Below are 26,675 nucleotides of genomic sequence, written 5' to 3' on the forward strand. Positions count from 1 at the left end.
GGGCCTTTCAGGATTCAATTTTGTTCAAAAGTAAACAGTCTGTGGAGTTTACTGAAGCGGCTACTTTCTTCTGTTTGGTTTAAAATCTTGCTTTTTTTTTTTCCTTAAAAGAAGAGGTACAAAGTTGATCATTCATCTTCAAAATCGCTCAGGTCAAGGCTATTTCAAAACTGCTTCTTGACACAGAACTTCAGGGTATGGGTCAAGTGTTTAGGCATTTCAGCAGATCCAATGAGGTGTCTGTTTTAGGCTTGTGTGAAGACACCTGCTGCTTTCTCCACCCACAGAGTCACTGTCATCTAAGACGGAGGTGGCTCATGAACCAGTCAGGGGACAGGTTGGGCTTTTATCTTATATAACAAATGTTCTGACTTTTCTTCCTTTATGTCTGGCATCTAGAACATGCAGAATGCCTTAAAAAAAAAAAAACACAAAAAAACCTAGTAACCTTTGCTTCAGATGCTTGCAAATGATCTCAATTTTGAATGGTTACCTAGATCACTCAAAAACTCAGACAATAACCGGTATTTGAAAGGCCCAGCCAAAGGTGCACCCCAACATTCTTTTGAGTTTCAAAAGTGAATTTGGGGACACAGGGCCTTTGAAATGCCCCCTGGGGAAAAAAAAAGCGTTCCATTTTCAGTAAGTTCAGGAAGGCTGCATACTGCAATTCCTTTTCAGAGATTCATAACATACATTTGATATATTTAAAGCTCTGAGAAGTTCCATGTAAATAAACCTATTCTAACTTTGTTCAACCAAATTTTTAAAACATATTTAATTACAGAATCCTTTGTACACAGATTACTCATTCATTTTGAAGGGGATCAAGATACACTATCCCCTTATGCCACAGTGTCATAATAAGAGTTACTGAACATTTGTTTGGTCTATTAATATAAGAGCTCTGAGAGATGGTGAAGGACAGGGAAGCCTGGTGTGCTGCAGTCCATAGGGTCACAAAGAGTCAGAGATGACTGAGGAACTGAACAACAACAATTAATAGCAGAATTTCCCAAATTCCTTCTGTATTTAATGGTTTTTATAGGAGAACCAGGAAAAAACGGAAACATCTATGATATTCTAGGGAAAACTACATACGCCTATGAGATAGCTGGAAAACAACTACAACTAATCCCTTAAAAAGTAAGATCTGGTCAAAGTCCACATGTAATGAAGGAAATCTCCATGAAACGAAGCTTGACTTCCTATCACAGTGAGGCTCTTTCAAGGAAGTCAGCACTGCCAGAGGGACAGCTCCCCGGCTGGCTTGGAGTTTGGGGGTGGAGTGGAAAGAATCTTTGCCTAGAGAGGCCAGCATTCCCTGCATACTACTTTGCAGGCTTCAGACGCTTTATAAGAACACATATTCATATTCTATCACAACAGCTACCGATAACAAACAAAACTTTTAAAGTGTTAGAGGTTCTTTCTGATCCACAGTGCACACACATGGCACTGACAACCAGTATCTTTGATTCTCATCTGGTTATTGTGATTACTCCTCAGACTAGGGAGAGAAAACATTATTCCATTATTATATACCAGGCCTTATGCTAGACTCTGGACATACATTAAAAACAGGTTTTTAGAAGCACTTATACTTGACATATTTTTGTACCTTGCTGCTTTATGTTTCTCTTTCTAATAATTCAACATTAAAAAAGCAGGGCCATACATCTGACGTAAGTTTCTTGAAGTCAAGCATTATATTTTGCTGGCAAATGCTTGGCTTTGAGAAACAGTCATTTTTCAGACCTAAAACTGCTTCTACACAGGGATGCAATTAATATTTGCAGCTCTTGTTAGGAGCCTGGCTCTTGCTGCAGGCAATGGGTGATGGTGGCAGCAGGGTTTTGTTGAGTCTGGCTCTTTTAATATATCCCTGTACCCCAAACATGCCATTAGTCCCCAGTGTCCACACCGATGGGGATACGAGTGAGGATGCTTTCTGGAGGGGAATTTCAGAATCTAGGGAGAAGGAAGTAATCTGGAAAAGGTCCTTACATCAAATATGCTTCCTCTTTCCATTTTCTGTCTTGGCCTGTAATGAATGTAAGGAGGAATCGCAGGATAGGAAGCACACTTATTAAGGACAGATATTTTTTTAACACTTCAAATGTACACAAGTTGAAAATGATATGATTAAATAACCACAAAGATCACTCCTGGTTATTACTCAATGCCAAAGAGAGGGGGGAAAAAAGAGAATACAACTGCACTGTCTGCGTGCATGATTTATCATAATAGTAGGTACCACATGGTCAGAATAATGAATAGCTCATGCTAGAATATGTTGTGGGTGAGACAGAAATGTTACTATTCAGAGAAAAATCTAGAGTAAAATGCTAAGTTTTCTCAGTGATGTTGAGGTTTTATATTTGTGCACACAGCTATCACTATATTACTGAAAATCCAGAAACAGATCTGAAAAATTCTAGTACCTGATCTATTAATTTTCCAAGATATGTTTTATAACATAGTATTTGAAGACTGAAGTTTCTTAATTATATACCAATCAAGTCGGAACAGATTTAAAATGAATCAACAGGAATATAATTTTCCAACTAATATAAATACAATATAGTTTTGTTAAGATGAAATTATTTAATTTTATTTTATATTGGAGTATAGCTGATTAACAATGTCGTGACAGTTTCAGGTGGGCTCCATTCTCCCCTAAACTCCTCTCCCATCCAGGCTGCCACATAACATTGAGCAGAGTTTCCTGTGCTCTACAGTAGGACCCTGTAGGTTTTCCATTTAAATTCCTTTTTATAAACTGCATATTTCCCTTTTTTTCAATCCATTTTCTTTGGATCTTTTTTTTTACTGATTTGTACAAGCTCTATATAAATTAAGGGAACCATTCTTTTGTTATTAGTGTTTTAAATATTTTTTCCAGTATGCCAATGATCTTTTGATACTGTTTGTAATATACTACCATAGAGAAGTTGCTTTTTAAAAAACATTGAGTGCAGTCAAATGTACTCATTTTTCTTCTTTGGTTATACACATATTTGACACAAAGTTGAGAACACATAATAATCATAAAGTGCTTTGCAATGCTTTTTATCAAGCACATTTCCCCATGTGATCAAATACCTTCTTATAACACGATTCTGAACAGCCTCACAGTACTCAGCAAAAAACATGCATGTAATTCAGTTAACCAGCCTCGTACTGTATGGTACTTGTGGTGTTTTCTGCTTTTTAAAATAGCATTTTAGGAGTATCATTGCACCAATTCTAATTCTAAAGGAGAATTGCTGCCATTACCCATTTCCAACTGCCACATATTTAAGTACTCCTTACCAAACTCCACCATTTGAAGAGCTAAAAAGAATTAACTAAATTGATACAAGCTAACCTACTGTATATGCTATGATTAAATTGCTTTGATTAGGAGTGTTATTTTTAAAAATTCACTAGCTATTTGAATTTTTTCTTCCATGAATTCTCTCTTCATACCTTTTCTTGTCCGTCACATATTCATAATTTCACCTCATGATTTGTAAGGGCTTTTTATATATGAAGTAGGTTAACCTTTTATTACATTTACAAAGACTTTTGGGCGTTTTGCCTTTTACCATGTCCTGGCCATGGCTCTTGGTTCTGGCTAATAAACCATGAGAAGACATTTTCTAGGTGTTTCTGAGAAAGAAAAATGTCTCACTCCTCAGAGAGAATGCCCAAGGACTTCTAGAAGTGAATTCTCTCCTTGAGTAAGTAAATATGGCTGCTGACTGTTAGCAGCCATCTTGCAACCACAAGGGGGAGCCTCACTGAGAGTGAAGATGATCCAGAAAGCTTCCTGTTGTATGAAATAAATCTTTCAACACTCTTCACCAGAGTAAATTAAGGTTTCTTCGCCTCCCCCTCCTCTCTCCTTACCTTCACCCTTCCCTCCTCTTTCTCCCTCGCTCTCCCTGCCCCTTCTCTATCTCTCTCCTGCTTTCTTCCTTCCTTGCAACTGAACACAACTTTGCTACAAAGATACTTTGAGACTCAGAAATTGTAAACGTTTATGCTGTGATATCTATCAATCTTTGCCCTTATGATTCTTCTTTTGCTGCTGCTAAACTTAGAAAGCCCCTCCCTACTTTAAAATCAAATATCTGAGGGATTTCCCTAGCAGTCCAGTGGTTAAGACTTTGCCTTCCAATGCAGGAGGTAGGGGTTCGATCCCTGGTCAGGGAGCTAAGATCCTACATGCCTTGTGGCCAAAAAACCAAAGCATAAAACAGAAGAAATGTTGTAACAAATTCAATAAAGACTTAACAGAAGAAATATTAAAGAATCAAATATGTGCCCATGAAATGAATTTGTTAAGATGTAAATGGTATGGACCTAACAGAAGTAGAAGATATTAAGAAGAGGTGGCAAGAATACACAGAAGAACTGTACAAAAAAGAGCTTTACGACCAAGATAATCACGATGGTGTGATCACTCACCTAGAGCCAGACATCCTGGAGTGTAAAGTCAAGTGGGCCTTAGAAAGCATCACTACAAACAAAGCTAGTGGAGGTGATGGAATTCCAGTTGAGCTATTTCAAATCCTAAAAGATGATGCTGTGAAAGTGCTGCACTCAATATGCCAGCAAATTTGGAAAACTCAGCAGTGGCCACAGGACTGGAAAAGGTCAGTTTTCATTCCAATCCCAAAGAAAGGCAATGCCAAAGAATGCTCAAACTACCGCACTGCACTCATCTCACACGCTAGTAAAGTAATGCTCAAAATTCTCCACGCCAGGCTTCAGCAATATGTGAACCGTGAACTTCCAGATGTTCAAGCTGGTTTTAGAAAAGGCAGAGGAACCAGAGATCAAATTGCCAACATCCGCTGGATCACTGAAAAAGTAAGAGAGTTCCAGAAAAACATCTATTTCTGCTTTATTGACTATGCCAAAAACTTTGACTGTGTGGATCACAATAAACTGTGGAAAATTCTGAAAAAGATGGGAGTACCAGACCACCTGATCTGCCTCTTGAGAAACCTACATGCAGGTCAGGAAGCAACAGTTAGAACTGGACATGGAACAACAGACTGGTTCCAAATAGGAAAAGGAGTTCGTCAAGGCTGTATATTGTCACCCTGCTTATTTAACTTCTATGCAGGGTACATCATGAGAAACGCTGGGCTGGAAGAAACACAAGCTGGAATCAAGATTGCCGGGAGAAATATCAATAACCTCACATATGCAGATGACACCACCCTTATGGCAGAAAGTGAAGAGGAACTAAAGAGCCTCTTGATGAAAGTGAAAGTGGAGAGTGAAAAAGTTGGCTTAAAGCTCAACATTCAGAAAATGAAGATCATGGCATCTGGTCCCATCACTTCATGGGAAATAGACGGGAAACAGTGGAAACAGTGGCTGACTTTATATTGGGGGCTCCAAAATCACTGCAGATGGTGACTGCAGCCATGAAATTAAAAGACGCTTGCTTCTCGGAAGGAAAGTTATGACCAACCTAGATAGCATATTGAAAAGAAGAGATATTACTTTGCCAACAAAGGTCTGTCTAGTCAAGGCTATGGTTTTTCCAATGGTCATGTATGGATGTGAGAGTTGGACTGCAAAGAAAGGTGAGCGCCAAAGAATTGATGCTTTTGAACTGTGGTGTTGGAGAAGACTCTTGAGAGGCCCTTGGACTGCAAGGAGATCCAACCAGTCCATCCTAAAGGAGATCAGTCCTGCGTGTTCATTGGAAGGACTGATGCTGAAGCTGAAACTCCAATACTTTGGCCACCTCATGCAAAGAGCTGACTCATTGGAAAAGACCCTGATGCTGGGAGGGATTGGGGGCAGGCGGAGAAGGGGATGACAGAGGGTGAGATGGCTAGATGGCATCACTGACTCGATGGATGTGAGTTTGAGTGAACTCTGGGAGTTGGTGATGGTCAGGGAGGCCTGGTGTGCTGTGATTCATGGGGTTGCAAAGAGTAGGACATGACTGAGCGACTGAACTGAACTGAAGCTCTGGAGTGGGATGGGGAGGGGACTCAATCACAAACAGGGGAAAGCCTTTATTTCACAATTATTTCATGAATGGCAGGAAACTGTGTCCACTCTAGTAGATTATCCATAATTAAAGATGTGTGAAATGCCCCCTAAAGGCCTGGAATCTTTGAAATACAAATGAGTTACCAGTTTCAGCTGATGAATATGATGGGAGAAATGTTCTATTTGGATCAAACTTATGTGAGTGGACTGAATCTAAGTCAGATCCTACCTGGTCAGGCATTAAGAAGAGTTAATACTGGAAATCTTTATGGGGATGTCTCCCCTGAAATAGCTGAATAAAAAAAAAAACACTGGGAAATAATCAAGAAAAAAAAATATACCCACATACATAAAATTATTTGACTACAAAAGGCATAAGCTCCAGTGAAAAGGGTATATTCTATATATTTTAATATACAGTCATAATAAATCATCATGCATGCATGCTAAGTTTCTTTAGTTCTGTCTGAGTCTTTGCAACCCTATGGACCACAGCCTGCCAGTCTCCTCTATCCATGGGATTCTCCAGGCAGGAATAAATCAGCATTTTCACACAAAGTCAGAGCAACCATAAATTGGATTTAGAGAATAACTGGAGTGCTTTTCGAATGAACAGTGTTAGACTGTCTATAAACAGCTCGATCTTGCCTGTGAAATATTTTAGGACCATCAAAATTGACCCTTCTTTTTGGTCTTTTTTACTCATCTCAACTGGCTTGTGATCAATATTTCATGGAACCCTTCTATAGCTGCCCTTCAGGTATCCTTCCAAAAAACCCAAACCCAAATTTCAGCTGAAAACTTCACAGAGAGAACTCCTGCTGCACTGAACCTTGAAGGAAGGGATGCATCAGCAACAAAAAGTGACCGAAGCACAGACGCTGGAGTGATAGCTCTGAAAATGCCTTCCGAATGTTCATACCCTTTCTCGCTGTGGAGTTTTTGCTTCTGCGTTTCCCTCAGCTTGCATCTTCTCTCCTTGGAATTTTCCTAGGGTCAGCCCCTTCTCCATCTTTGTGTGTGTGTGTTCAGTCCTCAGTCGTGTCTGACTCTTTGCAACCCCATGTGCTGTAGCCTGCCAGGCTCCTCTGTCCGTGGAATTTTTCAGGCAAGAATACTGGAGTGAGCTGTCATTTTCCTCCTCCAGGGGATCTTCCCAACCCAGGGATCAAACCTGCGTCTCCTGCATCTCCTATATTGGCAGGCAGATTCTTTACCACTAGCGCCATCTCACTTCAGTGTTACCTCCTCAGAGAGGCCTTCACTGACCAGCTCATTCCCCTTAATCTCTGAATGACTTTCAGTCCTTCCTTTCCTTCATAACTGTTACACAGTTTATAATTATTTGTTGACTTTTTTTGGTCTCACTCCTCGATTAGAATGTATACCCCATGAGGACAAGGACTATTTTTATTACATGTATCACTGTGTCTCCTAAGAGTGCCTGGCACTAAACACACTTGTTGAATGAAAGTATATACATTGGCTTGAATACACTAAAGATCTTTTATTATAAGTTTAAAAAGAAGACTGTGGAAGAGCCCCCATGGAATGTTTCACAGCCAAATAACCTTAGGGCTTAAGAGCCCATGTAAGAGAAACAGATAAGCCATCCTGTTACACAACAGAACAGACAAGCCAGGCACCTGACGAAACATTCAAGGAGAAACACACGGCAGCTGCCACACAGCTCTCAAGTCTTAATGGAATTTCAGAAATCAATGTCAGTGGTTGATGGTTCTAGAGTAGTCTAGCATGAATAAGCACTGACTTGGAAAACGGCTGCCAGTTTGTCAGTGAGGGGCCTGATGTGTGAAAAAGCCTGCTTTTCAGTGAATATTCTACTTACATGAAAAGAGTTTCACTAAAAACACAAGTATTCATCTTAAATAAGTTGGTTCTAACTATGAAAATATGAATATTCCAAATTAAGTTCCCAATTGCTTGTTCATCCCAGTTAACAGGATTTTTCACAAAAAATTTCCCCTTTTGACTCCCACCCCTCTCCCCCCAACCTTGCTGTTTTTGGACAGAAGTCAACACCTCAGTGTCACTGCATTTTATCAAGAGACCAAGGAAAATGCAACCTGTTACATCTTTACTCACTCTTGGAGCCAAAGTGACCAAGAAAGAGCCCATAAAACTCTACTGTGTATTATTCCGTTTATTTCACTGGGCCTGTAGGAATAATCTGATTCCTCTATTACTGGAATGAGAGGAAAGAGGTGGGGAAAACCCTAGACTGGGAAATTCTGCCAAATTCAAATGTACAAATATTGTATGCATGCATGCTAAGTCGCTTCAGTCATGTCCGACTCTTTGCGACCCCATGGACTGTAGCCTGCCAGGCTCCTCTGTCCGTGGAGATTCTCCAGGCAAGAATACTGGAGTGGGTTGCCATGGCCTCCTCCAGGGGATCTTCCTAACCCAGGGATTGAACCGGCAACTCTTACTTCTCCTGCATCGGCAGGTGGGTTCCTTACCACTAGCACCACCTGGGAATCCCCACAAATATTATATACTAATTCTCAAATGGACAAAAATCAAGTTACAAGGGATGGATAAGGAACCAGCTCTTGGTCAGACCACTTAGATGAACTAGCTGTTCAGGCTCACAGGCTAAGGACGACTGAGAAGACACCCCTGGGCCACAGACTGGTACCAGTTTGTGGCCTGTTAGGGACTAGGTCACACGGCAGGAGGTGAGTGGCAGGTGAGCCAACGAAGCTTCGTCTGTATTCACAGCCACTCCCCATGGCTCTTCTGTCACCCCCAGATGTCCAGTTGCAGGAAAACAAGCTTAGGGCTCCTGCTGATTCTGTATTACAATGAGTTGTATAATTATTTCATTATAAATCACAATGTGATAATATTATAAATAAAATGTACAATACATATAATGCGCTTGAATCATCCCAAAATGATGTCCCTCCCTGACCTCGGTCTGTGGGAAATTGTCTTCCATGAAACTGGTCCCTGGTGCAAACAAGTTTGGGGACTGCTGCTGTAATTAATGTAGTTTTGGCTTTAACTCAGCAGCCGATAGGTATTCTCTACTTTCCTCTCTCGTTGAGAGGTGATCCAGCAGATATTCTATTCTTCCAAAGGCGCAGAAAACTGTTTTTTTTTCATACGTCCATGGAGTCCACTGAGTCACTACATTATGGCAAAAGGAGAAAAGTAGCTCAAGGGAGTCTCAGAGTTGCCATGTCTGTGGAGGTCTATCCTCTAAACCCACAATCACGGAACAAGTTTTCTGGGATCATCACATTCAAGATTGTACTTATCTGGCCAGGCTAAGACCACAAAAACTCACAGCTCCTTGACTTATCTGTCAAATAACAACTACAGAAAACTGGTTTATTACTAAATTATTTGGCTTTGAACCCTTGATTTTCTTCCTCTTCCAAATACGTATGTTAATGTAGCTGTAAGTTAACTGTCATCTACAGAAAACCCTGAGCTTGGTTGTTACTATAGCAAATTCATTCCTTTCCTCTTCATCTACATGGGTCATCCCACTGATGTGACCTGCTTTGGTCAATGTGTGGTCACCCCATTGTGACAATGTGTGGTGACCTCAACAGTTTGAAATGTGCTTGTGTGGTGAACTGTGCCCTCTTAGGCATTTGCTGTTATCGTGAGAAGAACATGCCCCAGGCTCCACTGACATCAGCAAAAATAAGCTACATGTAGAGCCAATCTGTAGTCAACCCACGGCCTGGGATGGGCTCAGCCAAAAATGGCCAAACCCTGGATGCATGAGGAATAAAGAAATATTGACTGCTATAGCCACTAAGGTTTAGAGTGGTTTGGTGGGCTGAATAATCCTCCCTCCCGCATATCTACCTCTCAGTCCCTGGAACCAGTAAATGATACTTCATCTGACACAAAAAAGGACTTTGGCATTGTGATTAGGTTAATGATCTTGAGATGGGTAGATTATCCTGGATTATCTGGGTGGACCCTAAGTGCAATCACATGTATCTATATAAGAGGGGGGCGGTGGGAGATTTGAAGAGGAAGAGGAGATGGCATGTGACTATGGAAGCAGAGACTGGAGCCACAAACCATGGAATTCTGGCAGCTACCAGAAGCTGGAAAAAGCAAGGCACAGATTATCCCTATAACCACTAGAGGAAGTATGGCCTTGATGACACCCTGATTTTGGCCCAGTGAAACCGATTTCAGACTTCTGGCCTCCAGAACTGTGAAAGGATAAATTCCTGTTGTTTTAAGCCACTAAGTCTGTGATAATTTTCATAGCAGCCATAGGAAACCAATATAGGTGGTTTGTGGCATGGTTATGCCAATGGTCAACTGATAGATACCCAAACCAATAGTAATAATATTAGTGTTAATAATATAATGTTAATAATTATACCAAACACACAGTAGCTGCCATATGCCAGGCACTGATCAAAGTATGTTGAATATATTAAGTCCTTTAATACTCACAACCATACTATACGGTGGTACTCTGATTTCCCTTTTACAGATGAAGAGACAGAAGAACAGAGAAGCCACAGCATTTCATTTTGTAAGTGCTGAGCAGGGATCGGACCCCAAGTGCCTTGTGGTTGACTGAAGCTAAGAACTACCTGCTGGTTAGGCAGCAGTTGAGTCAAGAAATTACACAGAAGTTAGTGATTCTTCAACTCTGGCGGCAGACTTAAAACTTAAAGGCTTCTTTCCCAGTTGGGAATAACTCTTATGCCAACTAATTACTCCATTTGCTTGGTATGATGAAGGTACCTCATTTCAATGCACACGACTAGCTCTTAAGTATTAATAAACATAACACATCTAATAGGAAACTTTATAACTCCCAGAGCACCTAGTATTGAATCATGATACAATAATTATATTACTGGCAAAATACCACCCAAGCCACTCTGCAAAGAATATTATGCTGGGGCCCCTGGGTGGAGTACAAACAAGCAAAAGGACACTGCTTCCCTCAACAATTCATCATCTGGTTGAGGAGAAAAGACAAAATGTGCAAAATTACAAATGATCTGCAGACGAAAGAAATCTTAGAATTCAACAGCAATCTTTGAGCTAAAGACCTTTTTTTAGGGTTTTGTGGTTTTTTTTTTTTTTAAGTATTTTTAAGTCTCTGTTGAATTTGTTCAACATTGGTTCCATGTTCTGTTTTGTTATTTTTGGCTGTGAAGTACATGGGATCTTAACTCCCCAACCAGGGATTGAACCCACACCCCCTGCACTGGAAAGAGATGTGTTAGCCACAGGACCAGCAGGGAAGTCCCTGAAGACCTCAGCTGGGTGGTTCTCTGCCCTGCCTCTTCCACAGAACATCTGGCAATAGTAAGACTTTCTAACAGAAAACATTGCATATAAATAGCCCTAAATTTTCTTTAGTTATAAATGAAGCCCCACAAAGGAATGACTCACGGGTTCCTCCTTAGTCTGTATAATGGACCTGTGCACCTGTATGCACGTGTGTGTGCTTGCACACATGTGAGCATGTGTGGGTATTTCTAGAATTAATGTGGTTAAAAAGAAATCACACTGAATATCCTGTTTTGTAACATATATTCTCATTTAACATTTATCATGAGCACTTCGGAGAAGGCAATGGCACCCCACTCCAGTACTCTTGCCTGGAAAATCCCATGGATGGAGGAGCCTGGTAGGCTGCAGTCCATGGGGTCGTTAGGAGTCGGACATGACTGAGCGACTTCACTTTCACTTTTCAGTTTCCTGCATTGGAGAAGGAAATGGCAACCCACTCCAGTGTTCTTGCCTGGAGAATCCCAGGGACGGGGGAGCCTGGTGGGCTGCCGTCTATGGGGTTGCACAGAGTCAGACACGAAGCGACTTAGCAGCAGCAGCAGCAGCAGCAGCATGAGCACTTGATTAAATTTCTTTATATTGTCTTTGTTAATGGCTGCTTAGTTCTCTGCCGGTTGGATGTATTATAATTTATATGACTCAATGTTTTTCTCCATCATTTTCCACTTTCATGAGAAATACTGAAGAGAAAATTCTTACAACTAAATGTTTACATAAAGTCTCAAGAATTTCCTTACTATAAATTTCTAGAAGTATAATTGCTAGATTAGAGGCAAACCCAACCAAATTTTAGATTTTTTGGAAACACATTGCTAAACTACCGTCTGGAAAGTTCTCACGTATTTATTCTCTTGCCAGCAGTAAACAAATCCTTAGCAACACTGTGTAGGATTAAAAAAAAAAAAAACCTCAAGTATTTGATAGATGAAAATGTTTGCGCTAGCCATTTTCCCCTTCTTATTCTTTTTGGTGGACTGATTATTTATATTCTCCCTCCATTTTCTAGTATTTATTTCTTTGGAAGGGCCTTTTGTACATTAAAGGTATTTATATTCTGCACATGTTGAAATTGAAAAGATAGCATTTAAAGCCACTCTATGTTACCCCATAAAGAGAAACTGTAGGCTCTAAACATATGCAATAAATAATGATACATATCCCAGAATGTGCTGAATATTTCAAAAATTTTTTATTTTGGTTAGCAAAACTTACTAGTCCAAGCAGAATGTGTTTAAATGTGCCAGGAAAAAGAATACAAGCCATTTCTGACACACTTAGATTTCTTGGTAGTTACGTACGTTTGCCGTAGCAAGAAAAAGCTAAAGTAAACCCTAACATCGCAGCCCTTATGCTTAAACCACACAGACTCTATGATATACCTATCAGGACATTAGAATGTATTTTGCCACCCATAAAGTGTCTTGGTGGTGTTGTTTAGTTAGTAAGTTGTGTCCAACTCTTTTGCAACCCCATGGACTGTAGCCTGCCAGGCTCCTCTGTCCATGGGATTTCCTAGGCAAGAATATTGGAGTGGGTTGCCCTTTCCTTCTCCAGGAAATCTTCCTGACCCAGGGACTGAACCTGAGTCTCCTGCATTGGCAGGTAGAATTCTTTCTTGTTTTTAATTGAAGAATGATTGCTTTACAGAATATTGTGGTTTTCTGTCATACATCAAGAATCAGCCATAGGCACACTCATGTCCCCTACCCTCCTGGACCTCCCGCCCACCTCCCTCCCCATCCCACCCTTCAGCCTGTCGAGGAGCCCCTGTTTGAGTTCCCTGAGTCATACAGCAAATTCCCACTGGCTGTCTATTTCACATTTGGTATTATGCATGTCTATGTTGCCCTCCCCATACATCTCCCCTTCTCCCTCTTCTCCGCCCGTGTCCATAGGTCTCTTCTCCTATGTCTGTTTCTCCATTGTGGCAGGTAGATTCTTTACTGCTGAGCCACCAGGGAAGCCAATAAAGTGTCTTGGCTTAATGAAATATGTGGCAAAAGGATGTACTTTTTGAAAAAAAAAAAAAAAAAAGTCAGTTTTGAAAATCACCCTTTTTTTTTAGGGGGGGGTGACATTTTACATGAACTATCAGCATGGCCATTAGATAGTGAATACTCATTATACTATTTTCTTTGCTGCCTTTAATATTTGTCACCCAATTGTTTCCCAAAGAATCAGAGGGAACTTACATAGGAGGTTACCTAGACGACACAGTCACCCAAAGAAAGAAAGTGAAGTCACTCAGTTGTGTCTGACTCTCTTCGACCCCACAGACTGTAGCCTACAAGGCTCCTTTGTCCATGGGATTTTCCAGACAAGGGTACTGGAATGGATTGCCATTTCCTTCTCCAGGGGATCTTCCCAACACAGGGATCGAACCCAGGTCTCCCTGCATTGCAGGCAGACGCTTTACCATCTGAGCTACCAGGGAAGCCTTACACAGTCACCCAACTGAGGAATAAAGAACAGGTAGGCAATGAGGGTGGGGTGTCAGTCACACTGGAACCCCCAGCTAAAAATGGTTCCTGGATTTGCGTACAAACGCGAATCCTGAGCTAACTGGAAGCTTCAGCAAATGCAAATGAGTTGCCTGGATTTCATTATTTCATGAGGTTGGTAATTAAATACTCCCTGCACCCAAATATGCTTTTAATTTTTAAACAATAATTTTTGTCAAGGAGGAAGAAAAATTAATTGCTCAGCAGTGATTCAATGGTATTTTGCTTGATGTGGCTGTCTTCCTCCAGATAAGCTTTTGGCGTACACCTCCTATCTGTAAGATATTTCATTTGAGTCTGGAATGGCAATCCTTACCAAGTTGTTCACTAGTTTTTAATTTAATGTAAACACCTATTCATTGAATCACCTCCCCTTCACTAATTAATTCCTTGCAAAGAGTCAATTTCTTGAGCTTCCAGCAATTAAAAAAGAAAAGTGCCAGGAAAATGTAACCAGAGTTGGTTGTTTTTTTTTTTTTCCTTCCACCACTTTTAGAGGCCAGAAAATGTTGTCATGGAGACAACAGCTGGTAGATTATGAGGGACAGGTCTCAAGAGAGAAGTGTCTTGGAAAGGGAAGATCAAGTTGAAAAAAGAGTGAGAAAGAACCACTGCAAGCTCCTTCACTAAGCATTGTGGGGAGCTCAGCTGAAAGAGGTGTTTGAGTGAACAAAGAATAAAAGAAGTATTTCCTCCTTTCTTTCAACTAACATAGGAAATGTTTTTCTTCCAAAGGGGAACAGATTTCTTTTAAGCAAATCTCAAGCATATGTACATATCTTGACATAATTACATTTTAAAATTGGGATTCACACTGATGCACCAAATTGGTTGCCTTAGTAATGAGATATCACCCAGGCAACGGATTTGCTGCTCTTTCTCGAGAGCAAATCATCTGCTTGCAACTTACAGGGGGAGCGGGCTGGGGAAGGGGTGGCAGTGGTCGCTTCCTGGCAGTTATCTGAGAGGAGATAAATAAGAAACAAATTCTTTTTGACATGTCGTCATTATTTTCCAAATATGCTTTTATCTTTTTTATTCATCAGTTGGGTGGGAGGAGGAAAAGGGTAGGTGGGGGTAGGAAAAGAGAGAGGGAGGGAGGGAGGAGGATGCTCTGTCATTCCAGTGCTGCTGAAGCATTTTTATTGTTCTAAAAGGGCTTTGCATTTGTCAATATGTAAATACTAAATGGCATCAGCTATTGGCCGACATTATAAATCAATAGAAATTTTCTTCACAATAATAAAAATCAATGACTTGTATTGCGTAGTTATTTTAATGACACTGCTTAGTAACACACGTAGGGGTAACGCTTCAACATTCAAGAATCATTTACTAAATGTCTTGCAGATAGGAAATACTCCTTGGCTTCTTCATAAAGAACATCCATCCTTTCCCATACCTATTTCCATTACCACGACTTACCAACAAATGTTTGACACACTTTCCTGGGGGCTTCCCAGGTGGCACTACCTGCCTGCCAATGGAGGAGATGTAAGAGATCGGGTCGGGAAGATCCCCTGGAGGAGGACATGGCAATCCACTGCAGTATTCTTGCCTGGAGAATTCCATGGACACGGAAGCCAGGTGGGCTACAGTCCAGAGGGCTGCAGGGAGTCAGACACGACTGAAGCGACTTAACACGCATGCACACACACTTTCTTGCTGGAGGATTCTGATAGCGGGTGTTTTTCTTCTCCTCTTATACTTTGCTTTCACCCCAATCATTTTTGACATTCTGGTTATTAATAAACCAGTAGTGATCTCCCAATGGCCAGGTTACGCGGGCACTTTCAGCCCTTTATTTTGCTGCATAACTCTGTGTTTGACACTGCTGATCATTCCTTCTTCCTTGAAACCCGCCGCTTCCTTTGCTTCCCTGACTCAAACATCCAACTTGCTGGGCGTCTTGACTTGAATGTCTCAGAGGCACTTCGAACTATGCTCCAAGCTATTAATTTCCTCCAAATATGCTCCTGCCTCTGTTCCTTTTCTCTCTTTCTCAGTTGTTAGTGGCACCAGCTGTCTAGGAACCTTCCTCTAACATCGAAGGGGCAGTTTTTATATTAATAATCCCAAGGGCTGGACTAATCTGCATTTATTACCAAACACAATATTGAATATTTTTGTTTAAATATTTTTGAATATTTTTCTAGAAATACTTGCTCCTTGTTTTTGTCATAGGAAGTTTATAAACAATAACCATAGTGACAATTAACTGCTATGACACCAATGACCCAACTCTAATGAAATTCAACCTGTACAAATGGTTTATGGAATAGAGATGAAGAGCCATCTTCCCTACAAATGGCCTTTGAGTAAAATGTGAACTTGACAGAGTGGTTCTCAAACTTTTTGGCATCTCTCCCTCATCCAGAAGGGATAGGCTACCCACTCCAGTTTTCTTGGGCTTCCCTCGTGGCTTAGCTGGTAAAGAATCCACCGATAATGTGGGAGACCTGGGTTCAATCCCTGGGTTGGGAAGATCCCCTGGAGAAGGGAAAGGCTACCCAGTCCAGTACTCTGACCTGGAGAATTCCATGGACTGTATAGTCCATGGGGTCGCAAAGAGTCAGACACAACTGAGCGACTTTCATCTTCACTCACTTCATCCGGAAAGCCTTCTCTTCCAGCTCAGGTAGGTGGCTGGTCTCAGCCCACCTGGCAGTCATTACCTACTCAACAGAGTCATAATTACTCAACTGCACTGGTCTGAGTGCTAACACATCACCCTCCTGACTGGGTTGTCAGCTTCCTCTGGGTGAAGCCCTGTCTTGTTCACTGTACATCCCTCTTCAGTAACGAATGGGAAAGTCCGTGTTTATTACTCATTGAAAATGCATGAGTGCCCTTCTCCCACCCGACCACACATCACAGTGTTGGAAAAGGCACTTGCTACCCATTTCTTTTCATCTCCTACTGAAAAGACATATCATCATTTGATCAAGGGCACATTTTTATTTCTTTCAGTCCTTAGCCATGGTCAAGCAGCATATTTTTAACCATAAATATTCCCCATGAATAAAGCAGTGAGTGGACTGGCATTGGGGGCAACCTCCCTTATCACCCAGGAAAGCCTCCCCCTCCCTTCCTGTAATTTGGCTTATGCTTTGTCTACAGTCATCCACACACACCTTTCCCAACCTACTCATGGCTTGCAAGTCACTTTTACTACAACAAACAAAAATCTCTTCTCTTGGAGCATGTAATCTCTGTAAAAGAGTCACTGATCATTTTTCATGACCACACACATGTCAAGAGCTGATTCATATAGGAAACAGCAGTTTTCTTCCCACTGTAGTGAAGATATATCTTAGTTCATATATCCAAGAGTCAATGACTCAGACATCACTAGGTGTCCACCCAGGTCATTTAATAAAGGAATTTTGCCAAATTACCTTCTTTCTCTCTGAGCATGATACCATCATCATCTTTGCGGCTGGTTTTACAGTTTTCTTCAATAGTGTAAGTCACACCTGTTTTTCCTATAGGGAGGGAGTTCACACCGAATGATGCTACTGTGGTCTAAGTGAACCATGGAGAAGAGCGTGCATGCAGAAGGCTGGGCCACTGGGCTCAAACCCCAGCTGTGGGGCTCACTATTGGGGAGATTTCCAGCAAGGTACTCTGGCTACTTAGCTGGCTTGAGGTCCCTTTCTTTTTAAATGAAAATAGTGATAGACACTCGTTTACAGAGTTCTTGTAAAGATTCAGTTAATATATATAAAGGGCTCAGAATAGTGCCTGTCAGCCAGTAAAGATTACTGTATTAGTAGGTGTCTTGGTTTTTTTTTTTTTATACTTTAAGGGCAAAAGTAATCAATTTCATATGAGAGATAATTATTTTGCTTTTAGTCTGAGAAATCAAACACTTGATTGGTTTCTCAAAGAAGCTGGTAAGCTTTGCTTGAAAAGGAAGTGAGAGCCCCACAGCTTCATGCTACTATTTGACAAAGTTTCACAATAAACAATATATCAAGGAACAGGGCCAAGTGAATAACTACACCCATACAGTCTAGTTTTCAGATAATGATTCTATTCACACTTTTTCTCTGGCTGATTTACAAAATTATTCTACTCAGACCTATACGAATCTTTGAGATTACTTATAATAGTGATGATATTATTCCCAGTTTCAGAATTTGCTGTTTTCATGACACACTCATGTTTTAATGAACCACTTTTAACTCTTCACAAGATCTTTTGTGTGTTTGACTGAAGTGACTTAGCAGCAGCAGTCGCTAAGTTGTGTCCAACTCTTTGCAACCCCATGGACTGCAGCCTGCCAGTCTCCTCTATCCATGGGATTTCCCAGGCAAGAACACTGGAGTGGGTTGCCATTTCCTTCTCCAATGCATGAAAGTGAAAAGTGAAAGTGAAGACGCTCAGTCGCGTCCGACTCTTCATGACCCCATGGACTGCAGCCCACCAGGCTCCTCCATCCATGGGATTTTCCAGGCAAGATAAAACAGATAACTAGTAACGACCTATTGTATAGCACAGGGAACTCTTTGAGAGTGATAGGGTTGTTACTAACATTTATAACAGACAACAGTCATCAACCAGGAAGGTTCCAATCAAACTGAGAGATATGGTCATCCTGGTTTAGAGTCAAAGCCTGAATCTGGTCAATCTCTCAGCTAGGTATAAAGAAGAAACACACAGCATCAGATCTGTGACAACAAACCATCCCCCGGATAAGCACTGAGGATCAAAAGCAAGGATCTGGATATACACAGAACAGATGTGGCAAAATAACTTACTACGGCAGACAAAAAACAGAGATCCAACTTTCAAATTTACAAGCTGTCTTAAGAAAGATAACAGAACAGAGGAAAGGCAATATTAAAAAAAAAATTAACAGAAGAAAACTGTTTTAAGATGAAACAGAATTTTAAGATTCCACTCCAAAACTTTTTCTCTGAGTTCTAGGCAAAATAAATGAACAAGACCAACACTTAGAAATATCTTGGCAGTTGGGAGGGAAGAAAAACTTTTATAATTTGCACATGATGTAATCTTTTACCCAGAAAAAATGAATAGAATCAATAAATATGAATCAAGAAAGGCTTCATTTCGGATACAGATAAACCAACATAAGCCAAATCCAATGGACATAGGAGCCTGTATGGCTACAGACCATGGGGTCGCAAAGCACTGGACATGACTTAGCGACTGAGCCTGCAAGCAAACACACGCAAGCCAATACTATTTCTCTATACCAACACTGCCATGTAGAAAATCTAATAAAAACACAATAATAAAATCCCAACAGCTACAAAAATAATAAAGTATCTAGGAATTTACCATGAATTCATAAGGTCCCTCTTAAGTCTAAAAGTCAATAAAATGATCTAAATAAGCCTATTCTATACTCTTAAGATGACTGAATATTATAAAAATGTTAACCCTTTCAAATTAATCTATAAATTCAATGCAACCATAATAAACAGTATTGTTGAATTTCATGAACTCAATAAACACACATTAAAATTCATATTACAGAATAAAGGTCTATGTATACAATAATCAACCTCAATAAAGAGTAGGGAAAAAAAAGTACAGAAGATGGACTTGTCATATACTAAGACATATGACAATAAAAAGTGTGTGTCATTGAGTGTAATGAGAGGCAGATATAAAAATGGAACCCCACACAGTGCTCAGAAACAGAATACATGTAATATATATGTATATATAAAAACTTCATACACAATAAAAGTGGCACCACAAATTAATAGGAAAAGAATAGATCATTTAGTAGGTGACACCGAGAAGACTTGCTCATCATATAGAAGAATGTGAAACTGGATTCCTTTAGAGAACCACACACTCAGGTGGATTTTGAATGGATTGAAGACCTAAATATGAAGGGTAAAACTATACAGTTCATAGAAGAAAACACAGGAGAGTACCTTTGTGACCTGGAGACAAGGCAAGCCCTCTTAGACAAAATTCCAAAACACAAAGGATAAGGCAAAAAAAGTTGAAGATTTTCAATTATGTCAAAATTAAGGATTCTCTTCAACAAAGCATATTAGAAAGTTCAATAGAACCCCTACAGTAGGAGAATATATTTATAATGTCTGAAGTGAAAGAGAGACTACTGTCTAAAACAGTCCAGGAATTCCTGCTCATCAACAAACAATGATACTAACTCCAGAAGAAAAGCGGATGAAAGACAGGAATGGGCAGTTTACAGGAAACCCCCGAAAGCAAACACGCATTTAATTAGATGTTCAAGTTTAATGGTAATCAGAGAAAGAGGAAATATAATAAAACAGCATGATCTCATTATACTTAGTAGTCTGGCAAAATCTAGGTACCTGGATGACACTGAAAATGATGTGGGCACATAGTAACCTCTATATGCAAACTGGTGACGTGCAAACTGGCAGGCATCCTGGAGAGGAGTAGCCAGGTCTACACATGCCCAACGACCCAGCCACCCTTCCCTTGACGGATACTCCATTCTCACAGAGGGACATGAATTCTTTTTTTATCAGTTTTTACATTAAAACGTTTCATACAGAAGGTATGGAAATGGGTAAGGGGAATAAAAAGAAATAGTGAGCGAATGAAATGAAAAGGGACCCTGCACAGATCAATAATGACAGGTACCATGATCTTAGGAGCAGTGATAAGTCAGCACTACACACTTCAGTCAAGGGCTGGCAGTGGGTCATGATGGGTGAGACAGCTGGTTTCAAACGAGTTGGTCAAGCTTTTGAATGACAAGACAGAAAAAAGTTCTCTATGCAGTTAAGATGAGGCTAACTCATTTTGATCCAGTTGACCAAAATCAGACTACTTCCAGATCCACAGACAAAAATCAGACTACTTCAAACATCTCTCTGATTCTGAATATCAGAAGACGAAATATCTTTGGCGTTTGGAGGATAAAATTGATTCTTGTTGTTGTGTACTAGAGAAACCAAGACAACACTGTAAAGCAATTATCTTCCAATTAAAAATAAATGTAAAAAGATATTTTAAAAAATTGAACTCACACAGGTAAGTTTTCCATGTGCAAAGGCAATAGAAAATACTCTAAGAGATGCAAAACAATTACATCATTGTGAACATTTCTTGACTCAGAGAAAGTATTCAACTCATTTTTAAGAACATAAAATCAAAGCCTTATCCTCGTATAGAAAATATAAGATTACCTTTTGTAGAAAGAGGACAATCCTTACAAGCATCTGAGCACGGAGCTCTTCCAAGGTAAACAATGTTCGGGGTGTTCGAATGAAAATTTTGGTCTTCCCATAAGCCACATCATCCTGAAAGCCACAGTATTCGACCAGTTTCTTGACAGCCTCTTTGTCTGAGGGGAGGTCATGGTTGGGCCAGGTGAATTCAGAGATCATTTTGTACCTTGATGGGGAAAAACAAACAAACAAACCAGGACATGGATTAAGGGAGAAAAACCATGTGGTATCAATAGAGGCAGAAAAACTATTCAATAAAATTCATGCTTCACAGAAAGGAAAAAAAAACGTCTTAGCAAACTCAGAATAGAGATGAATTTCATTAGCCTCATAAGAGACACAGAAAAAGGCTTCAATAAAATATAATACTCCTTTAGGATAATAACTCTTACTAAACCAGGGTATTCCTTAATTTAATAAAAGCTATTTGCCAAAAACTTGCAGCAAATATTATCTGTAACATGGCAACCTTGGAAGCATTCTCTTTGCAAACAGAAACAAGACAACGATGCCTCTATCATGGGTTTTTGAAAACATTACTTAAGAACAACATGACTCGTTTCAAAGGAAATCCACCAGATTTTCAGATAAACTATCATCAGTAAAAGAAAACTAAGCCGTGTTTTACATATAAGGTTAACACACAAAAATCCTTTGCAATTCTACATACAAGTAGCCACCAGTTTCTCAATATGTGGGCCTCTTATAAGTTAGTTTACCACACACCAGCTTCTTGGTGACGGTGATCATGAGCAAGACAGACGTCAAAGTCTCAGCCTTGCGTAACCTAATCTCACAAGCAACATTCCATCACTTTCGCCATAGTCCGTTTTGCTAGAAGCAATTCACGAGGGCCAGCCCACTCTCCTGGGAAGAGGAGTACGCGGGCATGAACACCAGGAAGCGGGGATCAGTGGGACCAGCTTGGAAGGCTGCCTACCACAGTGCTTTCCCCCTATCCTTGGTGCAAAGTTTTTACATGGAGTCAAATTTAGTATATTTTTCACTCACTGCATCTGAATTTTAAGTCTTAGTGAAAGAGGTTCTCCTCACACTTAGATTACAGGGTAATTCACTTAGGGGTTCTTCTAGGACTTGCATGTTTCCATTTTTTACATTTGGAGCTCTGATTCATTTGTAATTTATCTTGGTATACGGAATGGATCCGACTTTACTTCTGAAAAAACTCTATTTCCAATATTATTTACTAAAAAGTCGGTCTTCCTCCCTCTGAGTTAATACACTATTTTATCATATGCTAAATTTTCATATGTACTTTAATTCATTTCTAGGCTTTTTGGTCTGTTTCACTGCTCTCTCTGCCCATCAGTACCACAGGGTTTTAATTATAGATGTTACATTTTAATATCCAGTGGTCTTTTCTCTTTCTTTTCCTTTTAAAGGTCTTTCTAGATATTCTTGGATGTTTATTTTTCTATATGAACTTTAGAAGTAATTTGCATAGCGAAAAACAATCACAAAACAACAAATCCTTGTGGGTATTTTTTGGGGTTCCCATGCATTAAATTTGGCTATGATGTCCAGTTGTCCCATCCAATAACCAGGGATTGGTTCAAGTCTACTTTTGCGCCTTCCAGGACTCTTCATATTTTCCTCCTAGGAATTTACCCATTTCTGGTTAAGATAATATGTATCTAAGGGGCATCTGATTCCTCCTTCTTGATATTTCTCTCTTTTCCTAGTTTCTATCTCAGCTTCCGTGGCAGCATGCTCTTCCTGGATTCCTTCTGTCTCTGGATATTTCTTCTCAATCTCATTTTCTGGCTACTGTTCTTCACTACCGGACCTCGAAATGTTGGAGTGCCCCGGGGCTCCTATCAAGCCCTCGTCTCTCTACGTACAACCTCCCACATCACCTCATCTATTCCGTCCATTTCATTTTTCAACTCAAGCAATTATTATCCCAAGCCCAGTTCTCAATTCTGAATTTCACACTCACATAGCCAGTGCCTAAACAGACCTTGCTGCTACTGCTGCTAAGTCGCATCAAGTCGTGTCCGATTCTGTGCAACCCCATAGACGGCAGCCCAGCAGGCTCCTCTGTCCCTGGGATTCTCCAGGCAAGAATACTGGAGTGGGTTGCCATTTCCTTCTCCAGGCACTTTAAATTCTTCTTTCAGTCCTTCCCACCACAAAGTCACTGGTTACCAAAGCCAGAATCCTGGGAATCGCGTTTGATTCCTGCTCTTCTCTTTCATTCCTTCTCATTCATCATCGAGTCTATTGACCCCACCTCCAAAATATACTTAAAATTCAGCTCCTCTCATCTTCACCGCCACAATCCTAAGAGAGGCCACCGTCAGGTTTACTACACAGACTCCTAAACTGTTCCCATTTCTTCAATCCATTCTGCATATTCAGCAGTCACAGCAGTATTCCCAAAAGCCTCACACATTTTTATCTTTTACTGCTCTCCTGCTTTCATTGCTCTGCTCCAACAGCCTTGGCCTTCTTTAGGGTCTCGGTGCTGTGGTTGCCTCTTTCTTGCTTTGAGGCTTTGTACATGCTGTTCCCACTGCCTGGAATACTTTTTTTTTTTTTTTAATGGAAATCCTGATTTTTTTTAAAAAATGTATTTATCTATTAGGCTGCAAGAGGTCTTAGTTGGGACATACAGGATCTTCCATTTTAGTTGCAGCATTTGAAATATTTAGTTGCAGCATGCGAACTCTTCGCTGCGCCGTGTGGGGTCTAGTTCCCTAACCAGGGATTGAACCTGGGCCCCCTGCATTGGTCTAGTCTTAGCCACTGGGCCATCAGGGAAGTTCCCTGGAATGCTTTTTTTTTTGAAGCTACTCTTTGAAAGGCAGAGACTTCTCATCTTCTAGTCTTTTTTGATTTTCCTCCATCAGTCATCATCCCCATTATTCCTAAAACAACCAGTTGTGTTTCTTTTCCTCACACCATTCATCTCAGTTTGTAATCATATTGATTTGCGGGTCTGTCTGTTGAATGTCTGTCTATAAGTACCACGAAGGTAGAGATTTTGTTTTGTTCCTCACTATATGCCATGTGCCTATCATGTTGTCTGCCACACAGGGAGGAGAGAGATATCTGTTAAATAAAAGAATGGAAGAAAATAGATTTAAAAGTCTAGTCACTTGCCAGATAGAGACAGAAACCGAAACCAAAGAGTTCTGATACAAAGAGAGAGGTAACGATGTGCAATATCACATGAAAAAAGGAAAAAAAATTCAAAAACTTGCCAATTAATTATGAAAGTAGAATAAAGAGTCAACAGGCAGTAATGGTGTGTGTTCAAAGTTTAAGGCATTCTGCAGGAACTAGAAGAAATCGTACAGCCACGCTGCTCAGCTAACACGTCAGGGTAACGGTGCCCTTCCTCTCTTTCCTATGGTTGAGGGCACAACCCCAGTTCTCCAGCAAACCAGCATCCTGAACTTGCAAATTAAAAAGCTGAACTCATCTGCTTTCTGACAACTAGTTTTTAACCTCCCTGGAAGACTTTAGCAGCTTTTAAGGTTATCAGTACCTTTAAAATCCTTCTCTCTCTCTTTTGATAAAAGAATGAAAGTGACAAGAAGTCTAGGCTCAAAGCTAGCTTACAAAAAAAAAATCTGCAGAATCTAAAAACACAAAGTCACTGTGGAAATGTTACTTTTTCTCCCACCAAGACTGAAAACATTCGTCCAGTGTCCTACACACTTTTCATCCTACCGCATACAGCACTGTTAATCAGTTCAATCAGTATATGTAAATATTATATTTATAGGAAAATACATTCTTTTCCCTGTCTTGTTAATTAACATTTCTATCCTTCCCATAAACAGCACAAGTCTTTACTTCTCTATATTCCTCATTCCCATTTTAATTTTTGTTGCAAATGATTACTACCGATATCCTTCCCTGCTCCCCCTCACCCCCCCGTTATAATGGAAACCACTTGTATAGATTTCACAAGAAGTTTTACTGACTTATTTGTTCAATATTGCTTTTTTGCATTCCACATTTCCCTTCTGCATTTATATTCCTTTTTGCTAAAGTACACCCTTTCGAAGATTTTTCAGAGAAGTCTAGGGATAGTAAACTTTCTGAAATTATATATGTCCGGAAATTTATTTTGTTTTTATTTTGCCCACACTCTTTTTTTTGTCTGTGCGGGTCTTCACTGTTGCATGTGGGTTTTCTCCAGTCGCAGTGAGTGGGGTCTACTCTCTAGCTGCAGTGCTCGGGCTTCTCACTATGGTGGCCTCTCTCGTGGGACACAGGCTTAGTTGCCTCGCAGCACATAAAATCTTCCCGAACCTGGGATGGAACCTGTGTCCCTTGCATTGGCAGGCAGACTCTTTACCACTGGACCACCAGGGAAGTTCCCTGCCCACACTCTCGAATGATAACTTGGCATGGAAGAAAATTCTAAGTGTAAACTTCATTCCCCTTCATGGTGCAGATACTGCTCCTTTGACTGTTTACACTGAATGTCGCTAATGAGAAGTCTGATGACAGTATGAGTCTCATTTCCTCACAGGTAGTTTGCCTTTCTTCTTGGGAACCCTAAGCATTTTTCATTATGCCTAGAGTTCTGAAAGTGAACATAACCTAAGTCCATTTAAAAAATTCGTATGTTTTACACTTGGTGTATTCTTTCAATCTGACCCCTGGACTCTTCTTTCTTTTAGAGCTCCTGCTAAATGGCTTTTGGCCCTCCTGGATCAAACTTACACTTGGTGTGACCTTTCTTTAGAACGTTCCATCTCTTTTTCTCTGTGATGAGGTCTGGGAGAAGTCTTCAGCTTGATATTCTAGCTCGATCTTCTAGCTCACTAACTCATTTAAAAGAAGTTTAGTTTGAAAAAAAATTTTTTTAATTATGGTAAATTTTATGTATTGTAAAATGCACACATTTAAATACACAATTCAGTAAGTTTTGAAAAATGTGTCCACTCATGAAACTGACATGTCAATCAAGATGAAGATCATCTACATAATCACAAAGAGCTCCCCATTACCTTTCCCCCTTTCCAGCCAACTCTCAACCGAGAGCAAAGCACTGCTCTGATTTTTATCTGTTCATGAGCTTCATATGAATGGCAGCATAAATATGTCCTCTCTGGTGACTCCTTTTCACATAATGTTTTATTCATCCATGCTGTTGCTGTAGTATCAGCTGCTCATTATCTCTCTTTTTTTGGCCACATTGCATGGCATGTGGGATCTTAGTTCCCTGACCAGGGATTGAACCCACACCCCCTGCATTGGAAAAGTGGAGTCTTAACCACTGGACCACCAGGGAAGTCCCTGTTCATTCTCTTTAATGCTGACTTGTAACCATTATATGATGACACTATAAATTGCTGACTCATTCTATTGATGGACAATTCACTCCAATTGTGCTTAATTTGGTTTTCACTTTCCAAATCCCTAATTGGTTCTTTTTAACAACAACAACCTGTTCTTGTTTTGAACTTCATATTCCTACTTTAGGACTAAAATTCTCTCCTTTGTCTCTCTGAGAACATGAATAGGCTTTTTCCAAGGTCTTCGCCTTGCTCTAGTTCCTTGGGGGTAGGTTTTGCATTTGTCAAGCTTATTGGTTCTTTCTCATTGGTCTGGTCTTTCTCAGATGTTTGATTGTTGTCTCATCTCCTACCCTAGAATC

General features: G+C 40.3%; 1 protein-coding gene across 1 annotated transcript in view; it reads right to left on the reverse strand.

The window, feature by feature from the left end:
• The window catches only part of MYO1D (myosin ID), a 254,685-nt gene that overhangs the window by 166,657 nt on the left and 61,353 nt on the right, over positions 1-26,675 (reverse strand). The window contains exon 15 of the mRNA XM_010861705.1: positions 20,993-21,200. Coding sequence (XP_010860007.1) covers positions 20,993-21,200 — 208 coding nt within the window. The remainder of the gene's footprint in view (positions 1-20,992; positions 21,201-26,675) is intronic.

This window comes from Bison bison, unplaced genomic scaffold, assembly GCF_000754665.1.
Source record: "Bison bison bison isolate TAMUID 2011002044 unplaced genomic scaffold, Bison_UMD1.0 scf7180017864472, whole genome shotgun sequence".
Lineage (NCBI taxonomy): Eukaryota > Metazoa > Chordata > Mammalia > Artiodactyla > Bovidae > Bison > Bison bison.